At 37.1% G+C, this 17359-nt stretch overlaps 1 protein-coding gene across 2 annotated transcripts in view; it reads left to right on the plus strand.

Annotated features, from left to right (window-relative positions):
- The window catches only part of TMEM135 (transmembrane protein 135), a 164038-nt gene that overhangs the window by 14322 nt on the left and 132357 nt on the right, over positions 1 to 17359 (plus strand). For both annotated transcript variants that reach the window (XM_088140544.1, XM_088140545.1), the window contains exons 3-4: positions 238 to 330; positions 14908 to 14941. In XM_088140544.1, the coding sequence (XP_087996670.1) occupies positions 238 to 330; positions 14908 to 14941 (127 nt within the window). The remainder of the gene's footprint in view (positions 1 to 237; positions 331 to 14907; positions 14942 to 17359) is intronic.

Genomic DNA, 17359 nt, shown 5'->3' on the forward strand with positions numbered 1-17359 from the left:
CTAATCCTCTGCAGACGGTTTTTGGGAGACACAAGTGACTGTCAGGCAAAGGTGGAATCTGAGAATCACATCCCCTTCTTGCTTTAGTAGGAGCATCTGCTGAGTGTAGTTCTGCTTATGGGAGCCCTTGATCCAATGTGAATGTATTGTTTCAGTATTTGCAGCCTGCAAATCCCAATATGACCTTCCCTTCCTTTCCATGTCTACTGTAACAAATTCTACATTTAATTTTTTTAGGAGAATACTTGGAAAATTCTATTTTTGGTCTCCTGGTTTTGGTGCTGCTTTACCAGCGTCCTATATAGCTATTCTTATTGAAAGGAAGAGCAGGTATGTGTTTTTACATCCTTTGCAAACAAACATAAATGTTTATGTGGGGTACGGTTCAACCACAGTAATAAATTAACAAATAAGAACTAAACAGCACTTAAAATCATTCAAAAAAATACACTCAATATATGCCACAATATATTTACAATCCCCGTGAAAATAATGCTTACTCAGTTATACAATTCTAAACCTATCTATTGTCTAAGATTACTGGCTTCTGCTTTGTTCTAGGTGGGACATACTCAAATTCCAATTTTTAAAAATATTTTTGAAATATATATATTTCTGCAAGGATATATAGAGCACACTGAAATATACATGGTACCGTATTTTTCCGACTATAAGACGATACTTTTTTCTAAAACCCTTACCCTAAAAACTGAAGGGCGTCTTATTCAAGGAAGTCAGCCGAGAATCGCGCGGTTGCAAAACTGCCCATACTTTGTTTCTGCAGAGAGGCTTCCTCCTATTGCTAGCCTCCAATCACGAGTGAAATAGCTTGTCTCCCAAACAGACTTCCTCCAATCACGAGCCTGATGTAACTGACGTCAGCTGATGCTGAACAAGCCAATTAGAGGAAGGCTGTTTGCAGAGACAAGCTATTTGCAGTTTCACTTGTGCTTGAATGTAATCAGTTATGCAAAAGAGCCTGGAAATAGAGCTGCAGAGAGACGGTCTGGACCTCCTCCCACCGAGTGTATCAGGTAAATGTTAACTAATTACTAAATAAAAATGTGTTCTGCACTATCTTTAAAATATTGATTTTTTTAAATTTTGGGCTGGAAAAGTGGGGGTCGTCTTGTACATGGGGGCATCTTATTGTCGGAAAAATACGGTAACTTAATTTTAAGGGGCAGGACTGCACATGTGAAAAGGAGCAGCCAGTGCTTGTTAAGCTCTTTGAAAGCAATAGGGCCATAAAGAGTATTTCCAGGAGTTGGATATTCTGTATCTGTCAGCCCCACCAGGTAGGCCAGACCAGGAATCAGTTCCACAGGAAGGCTTTTATTAAGATTGGCTATGATATAACTACTTTCATTGAGGTTGGCTATAATAACAGAATCTTGCAAGTCTGATTTATGTATATATGTCACTGCCCATCTCATCAAAAACAACTCTGGGCAGTTTACAAAGCAGTTAAAATCAATTATTATGATTGTGTTGTACTTCTTCCCCTTCTTATACCCATGTGAATTAGGGAGGTGACTGTCTGAGCCTCTTCTGCATACTTTCTGCTTGTTTTGGACTTAAGTTATGTTTTTCCCCTTGTTTTTGTAACAGAGCTGGCATAACCTTGTCAAGGTCATCTTCCTTATACTCTATAGTACTGTAGCCTTCCCATACCTGGCACCTTCCAGAAGTCCTGGGACTGCAACTCCCAGAAATTTCCATTCTGTTTGCGAATTTGTTGGGGGGGAAGCTGAAATCCCAAAATATCTGGAACTCTGCTGTATTGCATAGGGCCCAGTCTTCCCTATTACTTTTAGTATTATTCCTTTGCTCTTAATGATCTTTAGTAATTACTGTCAAAGGAATGGTTACTCCTCCCCTGTTTTGTTCATACCATACTCTGGTTTCCAACTGATAATGTTCTTGTCACTTAATCTCACCCTGTCACATTTTGTCCCTCCTTGGAAAAAGACTAACGGACTGGTGTGCGTGTAAGTCTCATAGCACTGTCCATGGTGAAGGTTTCAGATGTGGCTTTGTATGCCCCCATAGAATTTCAGAGACAGCTGTGCATGCTGCCTTATGGAGATTCTTAAAAAGATGCATAAATGCTGCATGCACAACTTTCTGGGGCTCCTCTTGACTAAGAATTCCTGGCTTTAAGATAATTAGAGAATATGTTTCATGTTATTTTCAGAATGAATTATGTGTAGAGCTTTCATGGTGTCTCTTAGTTATAAAAGAGGTGCTTTACATGGCTGCTAGTCCTTGTCATGGCAGTTTTAGAACTGTGTTTGGCTTTCTTGAGGTAGTTGCATTTCAGTATAGGGAAAAAGAAAATGCTAACTTACAGGCTGTCCTAATGGCCCTTGGCAATCTGGTTTTCCTTTTTCAATTACCTTGTTTTCTTCTTCTTTCTGTAATGTAGATTTCTTCATGTGCAAATTTGAATTAAAATGATATTGAGTCAAGATAGACAAAGAAGTACTTCTTTATGTAGGTCTTACTTAAAACTGTGGAGTTCACTACCATAAGATGTCAAAATTGATTGATTATATGCCATAAAGTCACTGTCAACTCTTAGCAACCACATAAATAGATCTTCTCCAGGATGCATAAGCAGATTGCCACCAAGTTGTCATTATTTTAAAAAAAAAATTATGCAAGTTAATAGGGGACAATAAAGCTAGGGAAACTGAGTATGGTCTCCTGCAGGTTACGTTCTTTAAAAATGGTTTTTAATGGTTTTTATTGTTTTTAATGTTTTAAAATATTTTTGCAATTACGTTTTTGGCTATTTTGTTGTATTGTTTTTGTTTTTAACTTTGTATGATACTGAGAGTCACGTATGTAAGATAAGCGGCTCTATAAATTCCACCAAGTAAATAAATGATTCATAAATAAAAATACTTCCCATAGGATCAGAGGCAGATGCTGGAAAGTAATAACAGCAGTTACCATCATGTCCTGTTTGTGGGCTTCTCAGAAGCATCTGGTTTATGGCCATGAGAAATACAATATTGAACCAGAAGAATCTTGCATCATCGTGGCTCTTCTTAGGTTCATATGTCTTGGCATTGTTTTGCTCAGATTTTAGCTTAAATGTTCATTTTTATTCATTTGCTGCTTATATAATTTTTAATGATTCTTTCAGAATGTTTCAAATTCTTCTACAATGCACAAGGATACGCTATGTGCAGTAAAGATGTCAAGATGGTATTGCTGGAAACAATGTTAGAAAGATATAGTACTAGGGTTGGTCAATTAAAGTTTAAATGTGTTAGAGGAGAGGAAGAGAATTTATGAAGATAGTCATGTTCCTAGAGCGGGAAGGGATGTATCATCAAAAGATACTCCCTCTTATTCTTATCTGTCTGGTTTAGATAGTTTCATGGAAGGTCTTTGAGAACCGTGGCCTTTTAAACAAACACATTTCCATGACTATATAACCATACCTTCTTGCCTTTTTGATGTGATGCATCATGCTGCTTGGCTATACATTTCACTGGTCCAGAAATCATGACACTACCCTTCATCTCTGTATCCTGTTGCTCCATTTGTTCTCACCACATAACTGAGGCTAACCACCCACCCTTCTCCAATCACCTGCTTCTCCTGAGGCTCCTAAAGACATTCTTTGGAATGAAGCCCTTTGCTTTTCCCTCCTGCTGGGCTCATGTTGTTCTCATCTATAGCTGCTCTTTACAACTGAAGGCGTCACAAGAGAGGGCAAAAGGGATTAGTGAGAACAGGTGCAGTATTCATGAAGTTCTGTGAGGTTCCTTGAAAGGAAATAGCCCTGGCAAGAAGCTGGCATATAGAGATTGCCAAGAATTAAAGAGGGAAAAATGGGTGGGCTATCTTTCCCCCTCTCTGTGGGTGTTATTTGTTCTTGCTCCATGGGTCTGTATCATCTATCACTCAGAATACATGTCTACAAGTATGAGGAGAGCTTACAAAATTCGCTGCAACTGTAAATTGTAGGCAGTCAACCACATCATCACCTGAGGACAAATTAAATCTGAGCCCTCCTTTTCATCAAAAGCAACTGCAAAGACTTGTGTTGATGCCCAGTTCTTTCTCTCCCTGCTCCCAGGCTATTTTGGAGGGGAAATCAGGGACAGATTTTATCCCAAAATGGCAATTAAGAGAGGACTTGGAGCTTCTATGTTAGCTCTGGAAAATATGCTATGATTGCTTGACTTGCTCATTTCATTAAACCCTTGCCTCATGTTCAGTAATTGTAAATGTTTGCTGCCATTCTCTCCCCTCTCCCCCACTGCGATTTGGGCTCCCAATACATCTGTATGAATGAGATGAATGTTGTTTTTGATTATAAAATTATGTCTGTTGATAATCTTGAAATGTACAAAACACACCATCATTTTACTGGTCCAGGATGAGTCTCATGATGCAGCATCATCATGAGATTTTATTTGAATTAAAATCTAGATGGGAGCCATAATTGAGAATCTGACATGCTACCTTCTGTGGAACTCAAATAATCCCCTTTCTCTCTTTAGGCCATTCTAGGAGTTTTGGGTCAGTCAGTACATTCCTCAAACAGAACCTTGTCATTTTCGCTAGAATAAAATTTTCAAGGTTGTTTAAGGAAAGCCAGACAGAAGGGACACACACCTTTGGTGTAAATAGGATACTTTTGTCACATAAATATGAAGTATTTAATACTCAGCCTTCCTACCCAAAAGATAGGATTCTTCTAGGAAACCAAGGAGCCCCTTTCTCATATGCCTCTTACTTAGGATAGAAATCCTGGCAATAGAGAGTCCTGATCTTCCATTCTTCTTGGCTGCCTTCTCCTTCCTTGTTCTAGATAGCCCAGTATTCTAACCCATCTTTTCTGGTCAAGTCTCACCATCTCACTCCTGCCCAGAGAGCCTGGTGCCATCTCAGAGTTGGGTGCCCACCATAGAGGACAAGAGTAGTTGGGGGTTGCCAAAGGGTGGCACTGCATACTGTGACTTGGGGTTCTGATTCTGTGGCCCAGCTTACCAGTGCCCACTGACGGCAGAAAACCTGCTGGGTTAGGCCAAAGTGCATCTAGGCAGAGCTCAGCACTCTGTTCTTTCTGATTAGTGTCCTCAGCACCTACAAAGCATTGTTGCAAGGTTCAGAGGACTGCATATGGCTAATGGGTTAACAACTTAAGACATTACTGACCATTTTTATTGTAAGTACAGGTAGTCCTTGCTTAAGTCAGTAATTGGGACCAGTAACTTCATCACTAAGTGATGCAGTTGTAAAGTGTGATGTCATGAGATCATGCCAACTTATGATGGCAGTTGTGGCAATTCCAGTTGCCATCATTAGGTGAATCCTGCATGATCACAGCATCCTGGAGTTGCGGGATCACCATTTGCGACCTCCTCCTGGCTTCCCTATTGACTTTGCTTGTTGGAAGCTGTTAGTGAAGGTCACAAATGGAGATCATGTGACTATGGGATGCTGTGGCCGTTGTAATTGTGAGCTGGTTGCCAAGCACCCGAATTGCAATCACGTGACTGCAGGGATGCGGCAACAGCTGCAACTACGAGGAATGTTCATACGTTCCCTTGTTTAGCACTGTTGTAACTTTGAACAGTTGCTGAATGAATGGTCCTGAATGAGGGCTGCCTGTATTTGGGCAGTAGGAAAAAATAAATCATGTTTCTTTAAATTATTCCTTAACAATGCAAGTAGTAACGGTGTTTTCCTATTTCCTTGATTCTTTAAGTATAATGTATTTCCTCTACACAGTGCTTTAGTTTTGGTACTTTGTATAGTGTGTGACAGCATATATTGGAGCTGGCTGCATTTTCCATGAACCAATGCAGGTAGAACTTTCATTTGATTGAAGAAGAAGCTGATTCAGAAGCTTCTCCTAAATTTGGTTGCAATGGTCCAGGCATTTATGTTGCAGTTAGAAAGAAAGTGAATTTTGTACCAGCTAAATTCTGATAACTTCTTGGTTTGAACAGCTGCATGATTTGAGTTTTGTGTTCCTGCTGTGCCTCCCCCCTCCCCCCATATCAGAAATATTAGAGATGCAAGCTTAATGAACCCTTTTCTTTCTTTGGTGTGAACAGCAGAATGGTGGCTACCTATCCAAGAGGGTAGCTGACATTCCAAGTGTGCAAGCATCAGCTGTACACTTAATGCAGTGAATAGGGCTTTGACTTGGGGCAGGGTTCCTCAATCTCAGCAACTTTAAGATGGGTGGACTTCAATTCCCAGAATTCCCCAGCCAGCATGGGTTGAGGAATCCTGGCTTAGGGTGTTTATATTTGTAGTTACCTTGCTTTTCTTCCCTGGTATCAACAGTGCAGTTGCTCTTGCAAGCGGGGCATCAAAACAGCTCACAGTTTCATTTGCACATGAACTTGTTTTAGCTAGGTTCTAGCTCAGAACACATCACATGCCTGATGACATCACCCCCTCCTCCCCATTCTAGTTCAGGTTTAGCAGAGATTTCAGATAATGTTTCTGGTCCAGTTCAAGGGGAAAAATGTTGCCTCAGGCTCCATTTTGACTCCATGATTTCAATTGTAGGTATCTACTAGATGTATTTTATTAAAAGCACCAATCAGTCTTGAGAGCTATTTTTGAAGGTTAAACCATCCATTCTTAAAAAAAATGTTCAGTGTTTCTGAAAGATGGATGGTATCAACTGTTGAAGTTCGTTCCTGAAAAAGATATTCCTCCTCTTTTCTTCTGATTGAATTCTTATTTAATATTATTCTGTGACAGTTTTCAAGGTAGTGGATTGATAGGGCCTCTGTAAATCAGCTACTTAAGATGATGTCACTTTATTTAACATTATTGTTTCATTCTGTAAGTAGAATCTGTATGGTTTTTTGCATTTGTGCCAAGGACAATTTGAACTTTGTTATTTTGCACGTCTAAAACAGGAAAAAAAAACTTGCTTGTGGAAAGAAACACCTAAGTTCTTAAGCAGAAAGTAGAGCTTGGCAGCAAATTTTCATACTCTTTTCTGAGATTATTAGGGCTTTTCTAATGCTTTTCTAAAGAACATTAGTTCACATCCTTCTCTATTTTTCCAATGTATAGTAGACTAAGAATGGCATAGCACTGCTGTTTGAAATTTTCTCTGCAGTGGAAATTTTGTATGGCACTCTTTCTGTCTTCACCAGCGTTTATAGGATACAGCTCTTGAAGCTTTCTTTGCCTCTCCACCTTTTCTATTTTGGGGTCAGAAATAATAATGGGAAGGATTAAGGCTCTTATCTGCCCTGTGAGTTCTGGTGGCAATGTGAATGTGAAAATGTGAAAAAATAGAGAATTTTGAGGCAAAACTTTCTAAATAGTATAAACATCCACTTGATTGGTACCAATCAGTTATAAAAATAGTTTGAAATATATTTTCCTTCAGGGCATTAGGCTTGGTTAAACATCTAATTTTTGAATTGTCATTTTCCCCCCATTTTGGAGTTCTTTGCAGGGAAATAGAGGTGCTACTGAATGAATCCAAGATCATGCTGCAATTTAGCAGCCTTGTGCATCTGAATTGTGAGCAAATCTGGATTAGTTTCTTCCTTCTATTTCTTTATGAAGACCACAAGAAGGCAAAAGCAACCCCTTATCTTTCTGGCAGTTTAGCATTATCTGAGGCATGGTGAGAACATTGGTACCTCTTTTGCTCATCTGACAATTCATACAACTATAAAATTGAAAAGAATGTAAAAAATTACATAGGTCAGATAGCACCTAGATCCAACAGGTGGATACTAATTTCTGTTCTAGTTTTCATAGCTCATGAATTTCTTTTACCCTTGATTCTAAATCATATTTATTAGGCCAACTGAGTTTTAAAAGCAGTGTGGTAATTTTGGCACAGTGTGTGCAAGAAGTTTAGGCCTCTCTTTAGAAGCTAATTGTTTTATTATTTGCCTAATGTGGCCATCTCTGCATTTGCCTAATGTGGCCATCCCTTGTTTGATTACACCACTATGAACACCAGGAAAGAAATCTAATCTCAACTAATGAAAATAAATTTTGGAGTGGCTTTGAAAAGACCTAATTGTGTGTGTATTTTCTCTTCTCCCCCTTCAAGTGTCCTCTAGGTAGAATTAAGTGTTTACTTTGTGCCTGTTAACATTATAGTGGCGCCTGTTGCATTACTGCAGAGCAGGCAATGTCATTGTAAATCCTGAGTGGAGGTTTTATACTCTGGCTACAAAAATATTCCTCAGGCTATCTCTAGCACCTTTTAATTCAAGAAGACCTTTTCAGATCATGGTGCAGGGTTTAATATTTGCAAGGCATTTTGAAAGATCATTCCCTGTCTTCATACTTATTGGCTTTCCAAAAGCCTCATGGGCCTCTCCTCCCAAGCTGTGGCCTTATCTTTCATGCTATATAAATTCAAAGAGTACCTTTAAATACTAAAATTAATAAAGGTGTGGATGATTATGCTGAAAACCATGTTGCCTGTTTTGGAATTTTAACATTGTAGAGTTCTGAAGCTGGATATCCAAGTGATAGTGAAAAACACTTCATTAACTGACTGATTGAATAGCAGAATGTTTTTGGTACATAGCCAATTTAGGAGATGTCAGTACATATGCTGTCAGTTAAGTACTACAAAATTAAGGTGGCTTTTGTAGATTTGACCGCTTCAACATAAGTTGCACTTTGGCAAAATGTTATTGTAAATTTATGTTTGTGGCACTATGATATATTTAAATTTCACTGACTAATTCTTTCTTGTTCTCTGGAGCTTTTAATAACTTCTGTGCTGTTTCATCATGGATTTCTTTACGTTTGTAAAATAAATTCCATGCTTTGCATGTTGTGATTTCTGTTTTTTGTTTTTTTTTTAAAGTTGTAAGAGTAGAGTCTTTACTTTCCACATGAGGAGTCTGTCCTGTTAAATGTAAGTTTCCTTGAGAAGGCATGGTTGCTTGCATCCTGCCCAGAGTCGTCAACTCCTAAATTTAGAGCAAGCATCACTGTGGCCAGGGGTAGCACTAGAAAGGGAAAGAAGGAGGATGAAAGCAGGAGAGAGTTAGACGAAAGAAGGGAAAATAAGGCTGTTCCATCCATTCTGCTAAGAAATATGCTGTTTTAGGAGTCTGCTGTTGCTACTTTCCATTCCTATCAGTTGTTATAAAAACTGCAACTTTAAGAAGTGGAGCCATTGTATGCCTAGTCCTTTTCTTTTATCTTGTATCTATTTCCCCCCCAAACAAATCATTTAATTTGTTTTAAATAAGTTAAGTGATCTCTGTATATCATTCATGATTTCTTAGCTGTCTTGATCTCAGGAGGTTTGCTACAAAGATGTGTTGATCCATGAATTCATTCAATATTGTGAGATGATTCAGATGTGATGGTGAGCAGAGCCAAAAGTAAATGGAGTCATGGTATTGCAAGAGTTCACATGTTGCCTGTATCTTAAATCTGTTTTGGCTTCCCCCCCACCCCTTTCCCCCCATTTAAACAAGTCTGAAGCAGGATGTAATTCATTAAGGTATGGGTCCTGCCTTCACACTACAGATTCCCCAAAGAAATTCCAAAATGTTATCTCTCATTTCAGACTTATAAAATTTAAGTACGTATCATTTTGGCACAGGAACAGGCTTTTTTGTAAATCGTCTGTCTGATGAGCTGCTATTGAGCACTCTGTGCTAAATAACAAATTAATGGATGCCATTGATAAAACTTGCTGGTGAAGGAGGGTATATATAGAAGTTAGTTTAAGGCATCAATATTCCCATAGTGGGAATCTCAATTTTAGTTTAAATAAAAATATTATTTTTTAATCAGTGCCTGATGACCTCCTGATGACCAGGAAATTTATCTTTTGTTTTAGTTCCTTATCTTTCCTCAGGAAGGAGAGCAAATATTCCAAAACACAAGCACATTTTCATAATTTATTGAGACACTTAAACATTGCGTTTCTCATAATGAAAAAAAAATTGTATACAGCTCTTGACTTTCTAATGGCTTACGGTATTTGGTGCCTTGGGGATTATAGCTGTCATTAAAGCTATGATGGAATGGGATGGCTCTGGAGGTGAGAATATGATATCATGCTCCTGGCAAAAAAGCAACATCAGAATGGGAATCTGTCTGTCTAGTTTGGTTTAGTTTAGTTTAGTTTAGTTTGGTTTGAATGAACTGCAGTTTCATGTTTAAGTATTTGAAGTTATCTCTGTGTGGTTATCTCTGTAGAAGAACAAGTGATAGATGTCTGCATTTCACTGAAAAATAAGTGTGGGGAACTTTGTCAGTTTTTCTTTTCTTTGAAATGCTCCCACTCACTATCTAGAAGAGTGTAGAAAGCCTTTGACCATTGAAGCAGTTTTCATAAAGGTCCTGGGAATTTTTAAATGAATGTTCATATCCCAAAGATGTAGGAGTTTCTTTTCTCATCTTCGAAGTATTTGGATTCTTCAGTGTTGTTACAAAGAGAGAAAGGAGAAAATCAGTCGTTTTCACAGATCAGGATTGTTAGTGCTTATTTGGTTTCTAACCTTCCTCAAATATCCTTTCAACTTGTTCATCAGATTCTTATACTTTCACTTAAATATAGTTGTATCTATTGTCATGTATTTAGGTAAGAAGAAGTTTTGGCATATTTCCAGACCTCTTGTGCCAGTTGCATCATAGCAATTTTTGCCCACATAAAGCAAATTAAAATCAAATGTTTTATTATCGTGGTCCAAGACCAGTATATATACAAAAGGGCTAAAGACTAATTAATTCTAAATTAAAACTGCAGGGGGGCAGGACCAGTGCAGAATGGCAAATTTTTGGACAAAAGTCATCAGTCGTATAAGAACAAATTCATATAACATGAATTTGCATAAAATGAGGCAAACCTGTAGTTCATTAAGAAAGAGGACTTTGACAGAAGCAGCAGCATGATTATGCAATGCTTAATGAAGATTTTGTCAACTAAGGCACACAACTTTAATGCATCAGAAAGAAAAAGGATCAAGAGAGAGAAAAAATTGTAACAAAATCAGAATTTCAGTTCTCTACATCGCTAATTATGTGATGTCAATTAGGGCAAGGGAAATTATAAATAATAGTATGTACCAGAGCTAGATAATCACACACTTGCTAGGTAACAAATGGATTATAGTTAACAGAGGACACCATGATGGCTAGATATGCATCTCTCAATTAAAAGTGCTATAAATGTTGCCCCCAAAGTGAAGTTTTGGTTTGTGCAAAATGGAGGACATGCTAACAATATCAAACAGGTCAGGTTCATCTTTAAATGAAAATTGAGGTAAAATGCTAATGGCACTTTAATAGGTATATTTACGTATGCATTTAACAATGCAATATTGTCAAGTTTTTCTGATAAAATACTTGAAATATAATACTTTAGAGCATTTTTGTCCTCATTTCATATTTTGATAACCTGTATGACTTTTTCAGTATGACAAATAATTATTTTGCTTTGCTGCTCAGCTATCTTAAATAAGTCTGTAATGCGGAGCTGACATTACACAAAGTTGCTTTGGCTGTTTGAAATTGTTTCTTGAAATTACTGACTGGGAATCTGTAAACCATATCTTGTGATAGATATTTGTTTTCATTACAAGTTATTTTGGGGTTCGCTTTAGATTGAAATTTCCCTGCTCCAGTCTGCATTTTTGGTTCTCTTATTTTGAACTTAGCTGTTCTTGTTGGTTTTAAGTGAACTTTTGCACCGAGGTCTCTCTGTCAGACTTCAGTTGAAAGAAGGAAATAGGTGGGTGTGAGTGATTAAGCATAATCTAAACATCAACTGTAATGCTTTGTTATTTCAGACTTCCCTCCCACCAACCTCATCATAGTTCCAGATATGGAATTGTGGGCCAATCACTTAGGCAGCTGTCCAGAGGATAAATTGGTGATTTCTTGATTTGATTATGGGTTTGAGGTCTCCATAATTTTTGCATTTGATTTAGTTGTACAGGTTAAGTTGTATGTTTAACTTTTAAAACGGCTGTGTTTGTAGATTAGATTCTATCTTCTGAAGGAGCGCTGTTGCAAACAGTTTTATGCAATTATGTTCACGTAAAAAAAAAAAAAAGCCATATAAACTGCCTCCTGTTTGAGCCAATGTATATAAAGATTTGTCCTTGTGGCGTGTGCATTGTGAACTTTAGCAGAAATACAGTAAAGCTAGCTATGGCACAGATTTTTACAGAAGTATGATACACAGTGGCATGGGCATTCACAGAAAATTTCCCAGAAGGAGCAAAATTGTAGTGTAGGATTTGTGGGTGACTCACTTGTTGGTATGATGCATTTGCCCCCCCCTTTTTATAATTCCACAATACAAGAGTCATGTTTTGTGAGAATATATCTGAACATATTGGATATTTTGGCAATGCCTTTTTCATAAATTTGACAACTTTATCAAAATAAAGTTCCTTTGTTATGAGGTAGGAATGAGAGAAGCTGCCTTACACTGAATGAGACTACTGGTTTGTATATACCTATGTATTGTTTACACAGACTGGCAGCAACTTTTCAAGTTTCAAATGGGACTCTTCCCAGCCCTATCCAGATTAAACTGGCATTCTGTGTGTGCAAGCAGATACCTGTATGTTACTACTGAGTTAGAGTTCTTCCATTCATCTTGAAAACATTAGAAAGTGTTCCAATGGAATCTCTGAGGAGTAATGTTTGGGAAAGGAAAGATACATTTGTTCAGGGTTCAGAACTATTTCTACTTCCCTACAATTGGTGAGCCCCTTTTTAATAAGTTAATATAATACAATGTTCATTTAAGTTGAATTTTACACTGTATAAGTTATCTTGGAACTCCATATTTTTCTCCTTGCAGCTTGCTAGGCTTGGAGGAGATGAAGTTGTAGAGTTTCCACCTTCCAGGCCTTTCCTTGTTGATGTTTTGCCTGCCCTTTGCGGTGCTGGTGGCCATTTGACTTTTCTCACACAGACCTTGCTGTAGAGTGTTTCCCATCACAACTACTAGGTGTAGTCGACCTTGGTGGTAGTTACAACAGTGAATGAAAAATTGGAAAAGTAAACCTCTGCATGGTCAATATCAGGAAAAATTGAAGTCAAGGTGAATAGTAACAACATTTGTCAGAGACTTCAGGCTGGATCCATCAAGAAGAAATGGGAGGATTAATATTTGCAGCCCAAGAATAAGCACTAGCAACAAATGCCATAAAACAAAAATTCAAAAAAACCTAAAAACAACAGCAAATGTAGATTATGCAAAGAGAACGGCAAGACTGCTGATCACTAATACAATTGCTCAGATTATTAAGACAGGACATGCCTGAGTGGCAAAAATGATGCACTGTAATTTGTGTAAAAAGTATGGATTTGATGCCCCAAAGTATTGGTATGATCATAATGTTGAAAAAGTATTACAGAATGATGTAAAAATTTAATGAGGCTTTGAATTCAGGCAGATCAGCATCTAGAAAACAACATGCTGGACATGTTGAAGAAGAGCAGGTTTTAATTATAGATGTGGCAATACCAAATGACAGCAGGGTAGCTAAAACGGAATTGGAAAAGATTGTAAAATATTGGGACTTAACGATTAAATACAGAGATTGTGGAATAATTATTAGAGCATTAGGAACTATAACAGTAAAATTGTCAAGGGTTGAAAAAATTGAATTATTTGATCTCACCATATTTAATTCACAAAAAACAGCTTTGCTTGGTATCGCATACATTATTTTTTACAGCAGTATTTGGGCAATTTTTAGGCTTTGGGATAAAGCTTGCATTGACCCTAAATTATTAGCATTTGCTGAGCATTCTTCAAAAAAGAATTAACAACAACAACAACAACAGCAATTTTGATCACATCAACCAGCAGGTCTATTGTATATGGTAATTCCTCTGAAGGAACAGCCTGGGCAGCAGATCTACCAACATAGATATGTGTGATTTGGAGAAATTGATATAGTACGACTATTCTTTCTACAATTAGTAAACATGGGATTCATTCAATTTCATAGAAACATAGAGTTGGAAGGGATTTTAGAAGTCATCTGATCAGAAGTCATCTGATCCCCTACTTAGTGCAGAATCTATCAGAACATCTCTATTAGATGATCAGCCTTTGTTTGAAGATCTCTAGCCAAGGACAACTGACCTGTTAGACTGGGCAACAGCTCATATAGTTAGGAAATTATGTAAACAAAGAGAATTCCCAGATTGAATATTGTATGATAGAGCTGTAGTATCTGTAGGCAGGTCAGGCAAAGTTGACTAGAACTGGATCTATTCTAATTTGATATAAGTAAGTGAATGAACTTGGTTGATTGAAAATAAAAGATTAAACTAAGCTCTGGGGAACTTTCCTTAATGTATGATATAAGATCTAGAGACAGCATAGTTGGAATTTCTGACATGGGTTGGTGGAACCTAGTTTAATATATTTGTGCTGGTCCTTAGCTGATCTGCAGTCTCACAGGAAAAAAACAAAACAAAAACATACTGTGCTTGCAATTCCCTGAAATCCTTGGAGAGAGCATTGACTTGAAATGTAATAGATGTAATAGATCTGTAGCTTTAAAGCTTAGATCCAGCAACTTTGCAAGGAACAAGGAATCATTACAACTGAATATGGTAGTAGCATATTGTACATATTATACAACATATTGTAGAACTTATTGTACTTATTGCACAATAGAGTCTGTCGGAGATGGGCAGCTATAACTAATTTGAATATAAATAAGTAAGTACGTCTTTTCAAAGCCACCAATATGACCAAATTCCAAAGCAAAGTAATCTAGAGTAGAGTTGGTGTTTTCACTGCTCTGGCTATTAACAGAATTTCCTTTTAAATTTATGGCGGAATTGTTGATTGTGTTGTGTTTGATGTGATAATACAATGCATTTAGGATGCCCTGGTAATTACTCTGTGTCTTTTTTTTTTTTTTTAATTTATAGGAGGGGTCTGCTTACAATTTACATGGCTAACTTGGTAAGTAATTCTGTTATAATGCAGTATATATAAAAAGGCTATATTTAGTCTGAATCCTGTTTTTATTCAGTGAGATGTAGTGCCTCCATTGGCTTAACTGATATCTAGAGCCAAGACTCACCTCTGTTTTGGGGCTGAAAAGACAAATAAGGATTCTGGGCTGAAGAGTATTACCATGTTGTATCAGTCTTCTTCAAATGATGCTTTCCAGTTGGCTCTCCTGATATAACGCAAATTGGTTTTCTGGGAGCAGTGGGTTTTATTATTTATTGATTTGTTATTATTGAGACCGGGGGGGGGGGACACATAGAAAGTACTTTAACAAAAAAAGTGAAAGAAATACAACAAAGAAAAAACGTTAATATGTCATTATAACAGTAAACAATTACAATTCTATATATACTTATCTACTGCAAATGTTATTCAAGTGCATGTATATTTCTAATACATTTATATAACTATCATTTTTTTAACCAACTGTATTTTCTATAAATGAGTCCCATATTTCATTATACTTGTCCGTATAAAATCTATGTTTATAGGCAATCTGCTTGTAAGTAACAAGTACAACCAGGTCTTCAATCTATTGAATAAATGGGGCCATATATTTATCTTTCCAATGCTGCAATATCAGTCTTTGGCCATAGTAAGGACACAGGGAATCTGTTTACATTGTCCAGTTGTCAAGTTCCATGTACTAGGTATATACTTCAAAAGAATATTATCCTCTGAAAATTTTAGCTTTTGTCGCACAATCCTATTTATATAGTCCACTACTTTCTCCCAAAACTTGATAAGTATAGAACATTATAGAAACATGTTTTAAAGAAGCATTGTCCTTATTACATCTCCAACAAAATGCTGCTTTTGACAATCCTTTTCTATACAAACTTAATGGAGTCCAATAAATTCTAAATATTATTTTTTGTTGTATAAGTTGTAATTTCAGGTCCATTGATTTTATTTAATTATTATTAAAGTTGTTTATCATAACTTTTGCTTAGTAGAGAAAAGGTATAGGATGTGGCTTGCATTAAAAAATCAATTTTAAAGTAAGGAAGTCCCCAACAGACGCAAGAAACTTACTATCTAAGATGCAGCAAGAGTGGAAGACAGGAAAGAGTAGTTAGAATGAAGTGCAGGGTAGGGTTGTTCAGCATACACATGCTTAGGCTTACTTTCAGTAGGATTAGAAGAGCCACAGGGCTGTGCCAAAGAATTCTTGGAAAAGAAATGGATTTTGAAGGAAGTAAGAATCAGCATTCTTGAAAGCATTCATTCAAACAGGACAGCAAGGGAATGGGCAAATTGCTGGAGGCCTTTGAATGAAAAACAAGAAGCTTGGTTTAAATGTGACAGGAAGATAATCTTTGGATTCTGTGAGGGCATTGTGTGATCGGAGTGTCTTATTTAAAAAGTAACAAAAACCATTTTACAAGGTGGTGTAAAGTTAAAAATAATTGTCCCCAGCCCACCCCCATAAGTCATGTTAAACATTTGTGCACAACCATTCATAGATAATTTATGATAATTAAGCAAAAAGCCTTAAAGATATAACCTTAACAACAAGGTCTCTTTTATGGCTTTTCAAATATGGCTACCTTAACTGAGAAAATATTGAAAGTATTGCTTATATTAGTGTTGCACTAATAATCTCAAACTGTATTTTAAAAATATGACTGTTAGTTGAGCCAAAAAAATCCAAATTTATAAATCCACTAAAGTAATATATTTATTAAACAACTAAACTTTTATATTGCAAGTAGTCCTCACTTAACGATGGTAATTGGGACTGGAATTTCCATCACTAAGCTATGCGGTTGTGAAGCACAACATCATGTGGCCATGCCACTTAGTGACAGCAGTTCTAGCAGTCCCCGGTTATCATAGTTAAGCAAGAACCATGCAGGTTGTTAAGCAAGGACCTCGTGATCATGACTTCCGAATTCCTGCTAGCTTCCCCATTGACTTTGCTTGTGGGAAACCAGCGAGGAAGGTCACAAATCACAATCACATAACCGTGAGATACTGCGATGGTCAGAAATCCAGTCTGGTTGCCAAGTGCCTGGATCATGATCATGTGACTGTGAGGACACTGTGATGGCTGGAACTTCAAGGACTGGTCGTAACTATTGCTCATTCAGCACTGTTACAAGTTTGAATGGTTGCTGAACGAGCAATTGTTAAATGAAGATCACTGCAAAGTGTTTTGGATTTCTTAGCAACCTTCTTTAGATAAAATAGATTCATGTGCCCACTGACTACTAGGTAATCGATAGGGTTTTTAGGTAACTTAGGTAATCGGTGGGGTTTTTAACATTGCTATATAATAACTAAAATTACCTATGGCTTTGTTAGTCTAAAGATGAAGTCTGCATCAGTCTTCCCTAGTTGTTCTTTATTTTGTTTTTCAATTTC

Source organism: Python bivittatus, unplaced genomic scaffold (assembly GCF_059951505.1).
Source record: "Python bivittatus isolate LINGU-HERP-01145 unplaced genomic scaffold, Pbiv_v1 ctg000340_np1212, whole genome shotgun sequence".
Lineage (NCBI taxonomy): Eukaryota > Metazoa > Chordata > Lepidosauria > Squamata > Pythonidae > Python > Python bivittatus.